Genomic DNA, 13,531 nt, shown 5'->3' with positions numbered 1-13,531 from the left:
GGGGAGGGGAAAAAAGGAGAGCCTGCCGGCAGACTATTGTTCTAGCCGTTCACTCCGGTCTCTGAGAGTTGTACATCCTTCAACGCGTCGTATCAACGACCTTTAGTACGAGAAAATGCCTGCGAGTTGGTCGAGGAAGAGTTTTAAAATTGTTTTTCGAGCGTTTTGTCCACCCTACGAGATTCAAAACGACCGGATTTTGCCCTAAAGAACGAGCAGTTGCTGGGGCAGTTATATTTTGAAGGAATGATGCGTTGGCAATTATGCCGACTCGGTTTGAAAAAAAATAATAATTTCTCGAACCCTTGTGTTTCGTGCCGAAGCGAGAACGAAATCAGAAGCATTGTATTTATGCTTGTAATCGTTCCGTTAAACAGCATCAGAGGATCAGGTCGCAGCGAATTGGAGTTACTAGGGATATCAGCCTGTTCCCTTACAAGCTCCGAAATAGTTCACTATAGTTAATTAATAGAATAAAAAAAGGAGTAGTCTATTTGTTTGTCTGTTTATATCGTTTGGGAAACAGAGATAACAAATCGCCCGTTTTTAATATGCAACATAAAGTACAAGGGCAAGAAAAAAAGGAACAAAAACAAGTATTTCATTTCTTTATTTTTCTTTGTTAAATACATGCATTGTGTACGTATATTTCCCAGTGCTTCTCCGATGTTGTTTTTACCAAATTACCAAAAAATATATTATACCATTAACAGGAAGATTCTAAATCTTCTAGAGGGATTCAGTGCTAGTTAACATAAATATTTGTCTTACGAAACGCCTAAGAGGAATATTCTACTGTTTAACATCGCCCAACTTTTCTCTAAACGTGAAGCTGAAGATTAAACAGCACTTTAACACCCCAATGCCTTACATACAGTGCCATTGTCACCAGCAGTTCCCTCCAGTCTATTCCTTCCTTAAGGAAAAGGCAAGAGAAGAAGGGAAGGACGATGATTTTATCTAGGGTCAGACGGATTACTGCTCAGGTTCAATGTCAATCAAAAGATCTCCGGCCTCCACGTTACTGTTTAGAGACACTGATATCTTTTTCACGATGCCATCGATTGGAGCGCTGACGTTCGTCTCCATCTTCATCGCGCTTAGTACGACCAAAGGCATGCCTTTCTTGACGACTTCGTTCTCTTTGACGCGAACGCCTACAACTTTGCCGGGCATGGGAGCGCCTACGGAACCCTTGACGCCCTTGTCGGCCTTAGGGTGAAGAGTCAGGGTCTAACGAGAGATAAAACGTGTGTCAAAAGAGCCGAAGGAACTATGGATGGCCATGTCTTTACCTTATTGACTGTCATGGTTTATAAAAGCATATTTTAATGGGTACCTTGTTTGATTGCTTGATTATTCTGAAGGGTTACTTCAATGACACTCATCTCTCTAATTGTTAAGAGCCTTACCTTTTTGGTTGTCTCCTGTCTAGCAAATAGGTTTTTAACCGTAATGGCTCTGCTTTAAGAACATTTCCTTACAAACAGACAAGGTGTCTCACTTTAATGGCTGTCTTACTGAAAGCAGACTCTTAGTACAGTGTTGCCCTTCTGACTAGTAGGAGTATTACCTTAGTAGCGGTGTTGCCCTCCTAAGTATTACCTTGGTAGCGGTGTTGCCCTCCTGACTAGTAAAAGTATTACCTTAGTAGCGGTGTTGCCCTCCTGACCAGTAGAAGTATTACCTTAGTAGCGGTGTTGCCCTCCTGACCAGTAGAAGTATTACCTTAGTAGCCGTGGTGCCCTCCTGACCAGTAGAAGTATTACCTTAGTAGCCGTGTTGCCCTCCTGACCAGTAGAAGTATTACCTTAGTAGCGGTGTTGCCCTCCTGACTAGTAGAAGTATTACCTTAGTAGCCGTGTTGCCCTCCTGACTAGTAGAAGTATTACCTTAGTAGCGGTGTTGCCCTCCTGACCAGTAGAAGTATTACCTTAGTAGCGGTGTTGCCCTCCTGACTAGTAGAAGTATTACCTTAGTAGCGGTGGTGCCCTCCTGACTAGTAGAAGTATTACCTTAGTAGCCGCGTTGCCCTCCTGACTAGTAGAAGTATTACCTTAGTAGCGGTGTTGCCCTCCTGACTAGTAGAAGTATTACCTTAGTAGCGGTGGTGCCCTCCTGACTAGTAGAAGTATTACCTTAGTAGCCGCGTTGCCCTCCTGACCAGTAGAAGTATTACCTTAGTAGCGGTGTTGCCCTCCTGACTAGTAGAAGTATTACCTTAGTAGCGGTGTTGCCCTCCTGACCAGTAGAAGTATTACCTTAGTAGCCGTGGTGCCCTCCTGACCAGTAGAAGTATTACCTTAGTAGCGGTGTTGCCCTCCTGACCAGTAGAAGTATTACCTTAGTAGCGGTGTTGCCCTCCTGACCAGTAGAAGTATTACCTTAGTAGCGGTGTTGCCCTCCTGACCAGTAGAAGTATTACTCTAGTAGCCGTGTTGCCCTCCTGACTAGTAGAAGTATTACTCTAGTAGCCGTGTTGCCCTCCTGACTAGTAGAAGTATTACCCTAGTAGCCGCGTTGCCCTCCTGACCAGTAGAAGTATTACCTTAGTAGCGGTGTTGCCCTCCTGACCAGTAGAAGTATTACCTTAGTAGCGGTGTTGCCCTCCTGACCAGTAGAAGTATTACCTTAGTAGCGGTGTTGCCCTCCTGACCAGTAGAAGTATTACTCTAGTAGCCGTGTTGCCCTCCTGACTAGTAGAAGTATTACTCTAGTAGCCGTGTTGCCCTCCTGACCAGTAGAAGTATTACCCTAGTAGCCGCGTTGCCCTCCTGACCAGTAGAAGTATTACCTTAGTAGCGGTGTTGCCCTCCTGACCAGTAGAAGTATTACCTTAGTAGCGGTGTTGCCCTCCTGACCAGTAGAAGTATTACCTTAGTAGCGGTGTTGCCCTCCTGACCAGTAGAAGTATTACCTTAGTAGCCGTGTTGCCCTCCTGACTAGTAGAAGTATTACTCTAGTAGCCGTGTTGCCCTCCTGACCAGTAGAAGTATTACCTTAGTAGCGGTGTTGCCCTCCTGACTAGTAGAAGTATTACCTTAGTAGCCGTGTTGCCCTCCTGACTAGTAGAAGTATTACTCTAGTAGCGGTGTTGCCCTCCTGACCAGTAGAAGTATTACCTTAGTAGCGGTGTTGCCCTCCTGACTAGTAGAAGTATTACCTTAGTAGCCGTGTTGCCCTCCTGACTAGTAGAAGTATTACCTTAGTAGCCGTGTTGCCCTCCTGACTAGTAGAAGTATTACCTTAGTAGCCGTGTTGCCCTCCTGACTAGTAGAAGTATTACCTTAGTAGCGGTGGTGCCCTCCTGACCAGTAGAAGTATTACCTTAGTAGCGGTGGTGCCCTCCTGACCAGTAGAAGTATTACCCTAGTAGCCGTGTTGCCCTCCTGACCAGTAGAAGTATTACTCTAGTAGCCGTGTTGCCCTCCTGACTAGTAAAAGTATTACCTTAGTAGCGCCCTTATCATGGATCATGACGGATCTGAGCTGGCCGTTCATCTCACAAAACACCTCTCTATTGCCATTAGGCAAGAGATCTCCCACTGCTAAGACCTTCAGGTGCAGTACTTTACCGGCCTGTAAGATAACAATAAGGTATGCTATTTACTTTTACATCCAGCTACAAGATGAAGCAAAGAAAAAGAGGCGAATAAATGGAAAAAAGCATACACGAAATCAATTAAAGTAGTATATAATTGCATTGAGTAAAAACGAGGAATCAACATATTACACGTGAGTGAGACTTTCATGGCTTTGGAATAAAACAATGATCAACCTCTTACCTCAAGTTGGACTTGGAATTCCTCTCCGATCTCTGGTCCGTTTAAGAACAGCCTCGTGGGTAGCCCCTCGACGGGCCCGAATTCTTTCTTGAACACCATGTAGTCATGAAACACCTTGGGATAAAGCGCAGCGCTCAACACGTCCACATCACGGATGCTATGATCGCCTGGAAATAGAAAACAAGATTAAGGCATAACATACATACTCATTTTTAATAATTTTGACTATTTTGTTTAAAAAAAAACATTAAATAATAACCATACTTCTGGGAATCTCTTCTTACAGTGTATGTGAACTTACCAAATTCTTCCTTCAGCTTGGTCTCAAGAGTTTCGAAATCGAATGGAGGAAGCGTTTCTCCTGGTCTTCCTTTGATAGTCGGCTTATCCTTGATAATCTGACATCACAAAGTAAAAAGTTAGTAACACTGGAACATCCATCGGAAATCAAGAGGAATGTGCGGGGATTGCTTGATAGAGGTTCTGTTGGAAAATAAAATTCAATTGGAAAAGTGTCCATTATATTAAGGGGTTGTAGCAGATATCTGGATATAGATAGCAGGCATCTGGATATACGCTCAAACATTACAAGGAAAGGTGGGGACCATCACCCCTACTTTTGCACAAATTTCATTACGATCAATTAAAGTTCATATACAGTAGCATTGTACAGACGTTATCGGGAAATATGGCAAGTCTAACTCATCCAGGTCAGGACATAAGAGGCTTAGGAAATCCTGCTCTGGGATTCTTCCAAGGAATAGTCTCATATGAACTCGACCACTGAAGAGGTAGAGTCCATCTTAGCAGGAAAAGAATCTACGGTAAAAGAATCTTTCTGTTCCAAAGGACGTACCTTTGATCTAAGTGGCTCAGGGAATCCCCCGTGGGGCTCTCCCAAGTAGCCTTGCATAAACTCGACTACGGAGGAAGGGAAGTCCAGCTCATCAGCTTTCTCCAGCACGTCTCTCTCGTCCAGATTGTTCTGAACCATGAACTGCGCCAAGTCACCCACCACCTTTGACGTGGGCGTTACCTTAACGAAAAAAGATACAAAAGATATTGCAATACAGGGATAGAACTACCGATAAAGCTGTTGTCATTGAAGGGTCTATTAAGCCAGCCGCCCTATATAACTCAAGAGACTGGCTGACACTTAAACTCTTGAGAGCCATGAGCAAATCTAAACCGGCTTTCAGTATGGTCATTTTTGCCCTCTATAAATATCATTTTCAGTTTGTAAAGTTTGGCGCTTCTTTATTTAGCAGTCTTGTCCATACCTTTACGACGTCACCAAGAAGTTTGTTTGCTGTGGCATATTTCTTTTTGATGTCGGAAAACTGGTCCGACAGGCCGAGACTATATGCCTGGAAGTGTAGGTTGGTGTACTGTCCGCCCGGAATCTCGTTTTCGTACACGTCGGAGTTACCGCTCTTCATTGTCACTGTGCTTTCGAATGGCGCGTATAAAAGTCGAGCTTGCTCCCAGTAGGCACTGTAATCGTGTACGGATTGCATAGCAATACCTAAAAAGAAATAATAGATGATTTACAATACTCGAGCTTCTCAAAGACCTGAAAAGAAGGCTGACTCATGAGCCTTACTTTACCCATTAGCCAATTGAAGAAGTCCACTATCAGACATGTTTATTCAGAATAACGGCGTCAAAACACGAAAAAAAAAAAAAAAACAATTTCTACTTGATATATCTCACCTGTTTCGAGTTCCGTGCCCTCCAGAGCGGCAACAACAGCTCCCATACTAGGCTGTGACGTCATACCAGACATTGAGTCAACGGCGACGTCCACGACATCGGCACCAGCCTCCGCCGCGGCCAACATAGACGCCACTCCTGCCCCCGCGGTATCATGGGTATGCACGTGGATCGGGAGTTTAGGGAACTGGGCACGCAGGGAGCCAATCAGGAGAGTGGCAGCTTTGGGCTTGAGCAGACCGGCCATGTCCTAAATGATTTACGGTTTGAAGTCAATCCGTAATGGGGAACAGACGCTTGAACGCATGCGCCTTATGAAATACAGTAAGTAGTAACTAGAGAAAAAGCTAGTCCGCACCACACAGTTTATCTGGACAAAATGTTACTAAGAGTAGAGCTCATTGACTATAAATAATTCATAAATAAAAGTGGTGATTACTTGTTTTAATTTCATTTTTCAGATTCTTGCATAAGCGCATGCTATGAAAAGTTGTGAGATCTTACCTTAATGCAGAGGATGTGGGTGCCCGACTTGGCAAGTTTTGACGCAAGATCCATGTAATAATCGATGTTGTACTTTGTGCGGGAGGGGTCTGTGACGTCTCCAGTGTACGAGATGGCAGCCTCGACGATAGCACCGGCCTGGCCTGCGGCGTCGATTCCCAACTACAGACATGTATAAGAAATAATTATAATAATTAGTGGAAAAATCCAAAAATGTAACCAAAAAAAACGTTAGTAAACATGCAGATAGATTGGTCCGAAGGTAGGTGAAGAAAGTTGCGAACCGTAGACGACTGCTGCGACCATTACGACTGTTACGACTTTAAGAAGCCCTCGGAAAAGCAGTTAGAAAATACAGGTCTACAAGAACGGGAGAAGTAAGCTAGGTTATTCCTTTTTTTTTTCTTACCTGTAAGTTGGGTAAATAATTCAGGGAATCAAAAACTCGGAAAATGTCCATGCCTCGGTCTGTGGCTTTTTGACAGAACTGATAGACCACGTTGTCAGGGTAGCTGGTGTACCCGACAGCATTTGCGCCGCGGAGGAGCATCTGGAACGGAATGTTGGGAATCTGCTCTCGAAGCTCTGTCAGTCGGTCCCAGGGACACTCGTACAGAAATCGTAAGGCAACGTCGAACGTGGCACCTGCGAATGCGAAGAAATACATAGATATATAGAATCATTCATCTGAGGGCTCAGTAAAAAAGTTAAGAAAGCCACCAGGTCTTTTTTTTTTTTACTTTTTCGGTTGTAGCTCATTTCACTTTTTAGAATGGCTATGAATTATTATCCTTTGATTTATCTAGGTATCTAGGCCATCTTGTATTTTGGGCAAAACGGACGCTCGCCCCCAGGAACCAAGCGGCTCAAAATACAAGATGGCGTCCGATCATCGAACAAAGCGCGTTTTCCGCGATGATAAGACTGACTACCGCCTGCAGGCGGGCTATAATTTACCAAATTAGGTATCAAAAAATAAAAATAAGGTGTTGCATCACAGGAAGTCCAAGCTCTTTATTTGTCCCTCATGATATTTACCGTAAACATAGGGCGAAAAACAAAATTAGTGAAAAAAAAAAAACTTGTTGAAAAGATGTGTGTAGTTTAGTGTTGTTATATTAACTTTTTGCGTGTTCTTTGGCCGTATTAAAGCGCCTTTTTCAAGATTCAAGATTCACGATTTGAACTTTTACCAGAACGAAGTGAAAGGTAGAAAAAAATGTTTTGACATACCTCACTATGTTTACCGTAAATATCAACAGGGCTACCTGTTGTTGCACAAACCAAAAACTTAATTCAAGCGAGTAACTGGAAAAACAAAATACCCCACTCTAAGCATGAATGTTTTTTTTTTTATATATTTCCTTGCAAATAGTTGTTACATTCTCAACAACAACATAAGAGTGGCAGACCGCTATTTACCTCCCCAGCATTCCAAGCTAAAGGCGTTAGCGAAGTAGTGCGAGACGAAAGGTGCGATCTTCACCATGTCGTGTGTCCGAACACGAGTGGCAAGGAGCGACTGATGTGCGTCACGGAATGTCGTGTCCGTTATCAGTAGACGGTCCAATTTTCGGACGGCTGAGGCAAAGCCTTGAGGACCTTTATGCAGATAAAGATCCCTAAATCCACTGGGACGAATATACGACGGAGAGTTCTGTACCGGTACCTAAAGGGAATGACAACAAGTCTTTGCAGAAGTCGTCTGTTGAGATGGCCTAACGTAACATGCTATTTCAAAAAGCATCAGCGACCCTTGCACTAAATGATTTTGTCAACACACAGTATCACTAATTTAAAGCAAATTTTTAATTGTGATTAGGTCAAAATATAGGCGAAAGTAAGCTTTGAATTAAACCCTTCATCAAGCCCTTACAGCACATGCTTCATGCTAAGAAGACCACCTAAAATACATACAACCATACACTAACCTCTGGGACCTTGGGGTCGATTCGTGAAGGCTTTAGTCCAGTCGCCCCAAGAGTAACAGGTCCATTGACCATAATGTTGCCAATATGTTTGAGTAGCTTTTGGGCACGGTTCTGTCCCTTGCCAACTTTAAGCATGTCTGGATTTTCAAGGATGAAGTCGGTGGTCACGTGACCGTCCAGGAAGTCTTTGTGCTGGAGGACGTTGCGGATGAATTCTGTATTGGTCTGGGTGAAGAGGGAACATTAGTTTTCTAATAATCTACTAGAATTTGCCGTTTAACACTTCTTAGAAACATCTAATAATCGCCTTGAACCTTGGAATTATGTTTCTAAGAAGACTGCATAATTTTTTTTCTGCACATATTTTATGTGCTTTTCTCAAATAAAAAAACAATATGGGATATCTTTATGTAGCTGTCAAATGTAATTTGAATGTTTCGCATACCAACCTTGACGCCTCTAACTCTAAATTCTCTCAGTGAGCGATGAAGCTTGGTGGCAGCTTCCCGATGGCTATTTGCATGTGCAATGACTTTGGTAAGCAGTGAATCATAATGAGGCGAGATGACGGCACCAGCGAAAGCAGAAGAGCCATCCAACCGGATGCCCATGCCCTCACCGCTACGGAACACCTGCGAAACAAGGTAAGGATTCATATTAGGGTATATAAACCACACAACAAGTCCCTATATCCACAGCACTTAGAAAACCCTGTAGCTTAAGCTCTCAAGCATTTAAAAAGGGAGAACAGAAGAACTTTGGAACAATTACATCAAAACAGATCCCTAAATTTAACGGTTATAAAAACAGGATCGTATCCACTATATAGCAAACAGAGTTATTGCCTTAGTTATTATCCAGGGGGGTCATATTGGGTTGTATACATATGGGTATAAAGACAATAGAGGTAGGCTCTTTTTTACAGGGAATGGCATTTTATTGTAAAGGTTGAAAATTGAAAAAAAAAATTGTCTCTTTAACCTCGATCCTGCCCGTATCAGGCGTGAAGTTGTTGGCAGGATCCTCGGTGGTGACTCGAGCCTGGATGGCAGCACCTGTGATCTTGATGTTATCCTGGACCAGTCCAAGTTCACCAAGTGTCTTCCCTTCAGCCACGCCTATCTGTGCACGAACCAGGTCAACACTGAAAACATGTAAGGCAAAAAATAGGAATCATTCATGCAAGAAGGAACCAAGGTCCCATTGTTCTGTGGCAAAAAGCTTTCCCCATATAGGATCTTTTTATACAAAACATACTGGTAAGAACATGTAGAATATAGTAAGATTTTGAGGAAATTATGTGGAAAATGTGCTCCCTAATATATCCTTTCCAGATGGAGCAAGGACAATAGTTTTTTTTCTCTTCTAATTTTAACAAGGTTCCCCACATCAACTTTCTCTGGCAGAAGCGCCGGCTATTTACCACCGAGAGCCGGCTAATTTTTTTTTTAAAGTCTTGAACTAAAAAGATAAAATAACTTCGACCCACTACTATCAATCTCCACCGCCTGCTCTGAAAGTTAATGAAAGCCCTGTTATTACAAAAAATAATAATCCCTTACAATAAATATTGAAAAAACATTAGGTAAAATCTTGTTTTAAGTGTAACTTATGTTTGAATTCTGTGTCTCGGCCAATCAAATTTCTAGTATTAACAAAGACACTTTTTACATGCCAATTCCATGCATATTTTGCGGTCCCCTCTTAGCTGGACCGTTACTTAAGCAAACATGAATTTATCACTGTAAACATTGATTTTAGTGCAAAGCTTTCAATATGCCCCCCTTAAAATTAGCACCCTCCCTTAAGAACAAAGATAATACTAAAGCCCCATGGGCAACCGAGCTTAGCATCAGATGGATGTCCTATTTTAGCATTACACTAAATCCCTTTCCCTGATCCTTACCCTGTGATCTCCTCTGTAACCATATGCTCAACCTGCAGCCTACCATTTACTTTGCTGTTGTTTGTACTTTATGCTGCATGGTGCTATATCTCCCAACAGTGCCATTTGTTTTCTTAACAATACTGGTGCAGTGAGCTGTTTAAAGCTGCACACATGGATTTAAACCTTTGCCTAGGTCTGCCTTTAAACCAATGAGCTGCTTACCCTGTGATCTCCTCTGTGACTGTGTGCTCAACCTGCAGTCTAGCATTTACTTCAATGAAGTAATGGTTCCCTTCCTGATCCAGTAAGAACTCCACTGTTCCAGCATTAGAATACCCGACAGCCTTGCACAGCCGCACAGCATCCTCAGTCAGAGTCTGCCTGATGGCGTCATCAAGGTGAGGAGCTGGAGCGATCTCAATGACCTTCTGATGTCGACGCTGGACTGAGCAGTCTCGCTCAAACAGATGCACTACATCGCCATAATTATCACCCATCACTTGGACTTCAATATGCCTTGGTTTCTCTGTCAAATTGAAAAAGAACTATATACATTTAGTCATTGCATGTTAGTAAGCATTCCCCATTCACCATCACCAGGTTTTAGCTGTAAAGTGAAGAAGAGAGATCAAAGAGGGAAAAATAACCTTTTTTAGCAAGTACAAATCACCCTCCAACACGGCTGCTAAAAATGCAGCTTCTAAGGGAAGAGCTTTGGACTAGGTCACCATGACAATGTTTTTAATTCATGAAAATTTAATCAAAACTCAATTCTTGACTCTACATTTAGGTTTTTGCTATAAGAGCAGGGTCTTAAAGGAGCTTGGTGAATCTAAGTAATGTCCCAAGGAGAAAGAAAATAACGATAAGAGTTCTCAGAATTATTAAAAAAAACTTACCAATAAATTTCTCAATAAACATTGAGCCGTCACCAAATGCTGCATATGCCTCATTACTTGCAAGGTTGAAGAATTCTTCCACGTCTTCCATCTTCCATATAACCCTCATACCACGCCCTCCACCTCCGTAGGCTGCCTTAGTAATGACAGGAAGCCCATGCTCTTCACAGAACTGCTTGGCTTCTTCTGCCGTCCTGATTGGATTCTCAGTTCCTGGCACCACAGGCACCCCTGAATTTATTGCCATCTTACGAGCCTCCAGCTTGTCACCCATCATGTGGACTACCTGTGGTGAGGGACCAATGAAGATGACTCCGCTTTTGGTGCAGGCGTGTGCGAAGTCTGCTCGCTCTGATAAGAAGCCATATCCTGGATGGATAGCATCACACTCCCGCTCCTGAGAGTGAAGGAAATCACGTCAACCCAGACATAGAAATCACATATGGCAAAATATTTTCAAATCTGAATACTGCTTGATACTATTAGAAAAGTACTGGTTGCTTAAGACTGTCATGGGAGAGAAGTGCTTTTTATACATTGGCATACAGCAGCATACAATAAATGGCTTAATTTTCAACTTTTTGTTCCAAATAGTACAGGAGAATAATACACAGTGGTCAGGTGCAGCTTAAGGGAAAAAAAAGAATAAATTTCATTAAAAATCATAAAATCTTGTTCTAAAAGTGACACAAACCTACTACCTAGGGGCAATTCCCTATTTGTGCTTATGGCACATACAAATAAGCTGATTTTCTAACATTTGAATAATGACATCTTGCAAAGAGAAAAACAAATAAACAAACTGGAAACATTAATAAATACCTTAGCAATCCGTATAATCTCAGGAATGTTCAAGTAAGCAGCAACTGGTGGCATCCCCTTCCCGACAAGATACGCCTCATCTGCTTTCTGCCTGTGCATGTGGTTGGCATCCTGTTCCGAGTAGATAGCAACGGTCCTTATACCAGCCTCTGTTGCGGCACGGAACACACGGATTGCGATTTCTCCGCGGTTTGCAACCAGGATCTTTTTGATCTCATGTTTGGGAGGGTCTCTCTTTTTTGCATCCTGACGTAGTGTGTTAGCAGCATGGATGTACCGGCATGTGGTTTGGATCCCAGCAGGGCGAGAGAATTGCTGTTGGGCTATGCGCTTGGCAGAAGCTGCACTAATACGAAGCATAGTGTATTATTCTGTAAAAGAAGACAAATTTGTAACGAAATTTGGTCTACCCAGGTGAAGATGAAATGTGATTCTGCTTCAGTCACTGCATTTGAAACTGAATAAGATCCTGGTGAATAAGTGAAAATGAAAATATTTATGCCAAGACCTCATCAAAAATATTCATTTTAAAAATGAATTGGATCTAAATCAATGGATGGAGCTAAAAGTTTAGTTTCAAATTAAACAATAAAAAACAATCCAAATATTATTTAAACCTTACATAGTATAACAATGAACAGGAGCTTAGGATTCTTTTAAAAAACTTGACACTAATGAATAATAAATTTAAACAGCAAACTTTAAACTATTTAAGGTCTTAACATCATCTAAGCTTTATGTTTGGCTGTTTAAAATAGCAAATACTACGAAATTAAGATTTTCTATAGCAAGACGAGAGTATTTGCAGTATTCAGTTTCAAGGATTTTTTAACAACAAAATTTAAGTAAAACAATGGCTTTGTTTTTTAATGCAGTGTCAAAAACTGGACCTCATAAATAATAAACTCGCGTACGAAAAACAACAAGAAAAGCGCTAAAATCGTTAGTAACACTCCATCGGAGGATAGTAATTTGCATTCTGTCTGCGTGTACAAAATACACTAACAACAAAGAATTGTACATATAATCATTGTCAAACTAGTTCGGCAGAATTTCTCGATTATAAACTCAACCCGTAAAATAAAAGTTAAATACGGTAATCATTACAGAGTTAAAGTCATGGCTTGCTCGTGGATAAATGAATGGCTTACTCCTTTTCGTAAAAGCGCTCGTGATATGTATCCTACTAATTTTTATCATGGAGCGTTCTATAAAACTGATCTTACACGCAAGGTTTATTTTCAAACCATACTCATAAAAAAGCAACAGGTAATTGAGAAAAGTCCTCTAAAATGTCAAGAAAAAGTTGTATAATCAAATTGGATCACCATATGTAGCTTCTGATAACAGAGCACATAGAAGTAAGCATGTCATTTCGGGAGCCTCGTTTTGGATACCATGCTTGGCAAAGCAAATTTTCGTACGCTGTGAGTAAGAATTACTATTACAATTAAATACCTTGACAAACTGTAGGCAGGAAATCAATGGTTTCAAATCAAGCAAGAGCAGGACCCCGTATTTGAACCATGCAAAAACGGTGTCCTTTGCTGGACCCGAAAAGAATGAACCTAGAATCGAACCGGTCCCTGTTCCACGCGATGACCTTCGACCAGCTTACGCCTGCGAGCGGGTGGCCAGCGTTACCTGTGTGAATCCCGCAGGACTCCCGCGTGATGGGTCGAAGTCCATATGAGGATTCGGTGTTTGTTTTAAAAGGGCGGTTGTAATGCCATCACAAAAATCCCAATTTGTAGATAAATTAGGACTTTTGGAAGTTATCAAAAGTGTAATAGATGTTTTTATTGCCCTTGAGATAATATCGTGCGCGTCAGCGTGCGAGGGTGCTGAGGGAGCATTTTTTTACACAAAAACATAACCTGAGAAGCGACTTGTTGATGCATATATATACTGGAGCTCAAGTAATTGCACAGTTGGAAGCGCAGTAAACACAGCGGGCTACTAACGAGAACCGGGGCACACAAAATGTAG

General features: G+C 42.0%; 1 protein-coding gene across 2 annotated transcripts; it reads right to left on the bottom strand.

Moving 5' to 3' along the window:
- Positions 1-595: 595 nt before the first annotated feature.
- LOC5520726 (pyruvate carboxylase, mitochondrial) lies at positions 596-13,174 on the bottom strand. Of its 2 annotated transcripts, none has more exons than XM_048729709.1 (17): positions 13,001-13,174; positions 11,543-12,011; positions 10,721-11,117; positions 10,044-10,347; positions 8,915-9,077; positions 8,383-8,565; positions 7,934-8,158; positions 7,425-7,671; positions 6,412-6,647; positions 6,003-6,164; positions 5,499-5,748; positions 5,066-5,310; positions 4,642-4,821; positions 4,087-4,183; positions 3,786-3,952; positions 3,451-3,579; positions 596-1,233 (listed from the first exon to the last, which is right to left on the bottom strand). In XM_048729709.1, the coding sequence occupies exons 2-17, from the start codon at positions 11,900-11,902 to the stop codon at positions 976-978; spliced, it is 3,603 nt and encodes a 1,200-aa protein (XP_048585666.1). In that variant the 5' UTR covers positions 11,903-12,011; positions 13,001-13,174; the 3' UTR covers positions 596-975. The 2 variants fall into 2 exon arrangements, with proteins under 2 accessions (XP_048585666.1, XP_048585665.1); XM_048729708.1 differs by having other exon boundaries at positions 11,543-11,913.
- Between the last annotated feature and the right edge of the window lie 357 nt (positions 13,175-13,531).

Source organism: Nematostella vectensis, chromosome 7 (assembly GCF_932526225.1).
Source record: "Nematostella vectensis chromosome 7, jaNemVect1.1, whole genome shotgun sequence".
Classification (NCBI taxonomy): domain Eukaryota; kingdom Metazoa; phylum Cnidaria; class Anthozoa; order Actiniaria; family Edwardsiidae; genus Nematostella; species Nematostella vectensis.
Note: the sequence above shows the minus strand (reverse complement) of the source record. Positions and strands in the feature narration are given on the sequence as shown.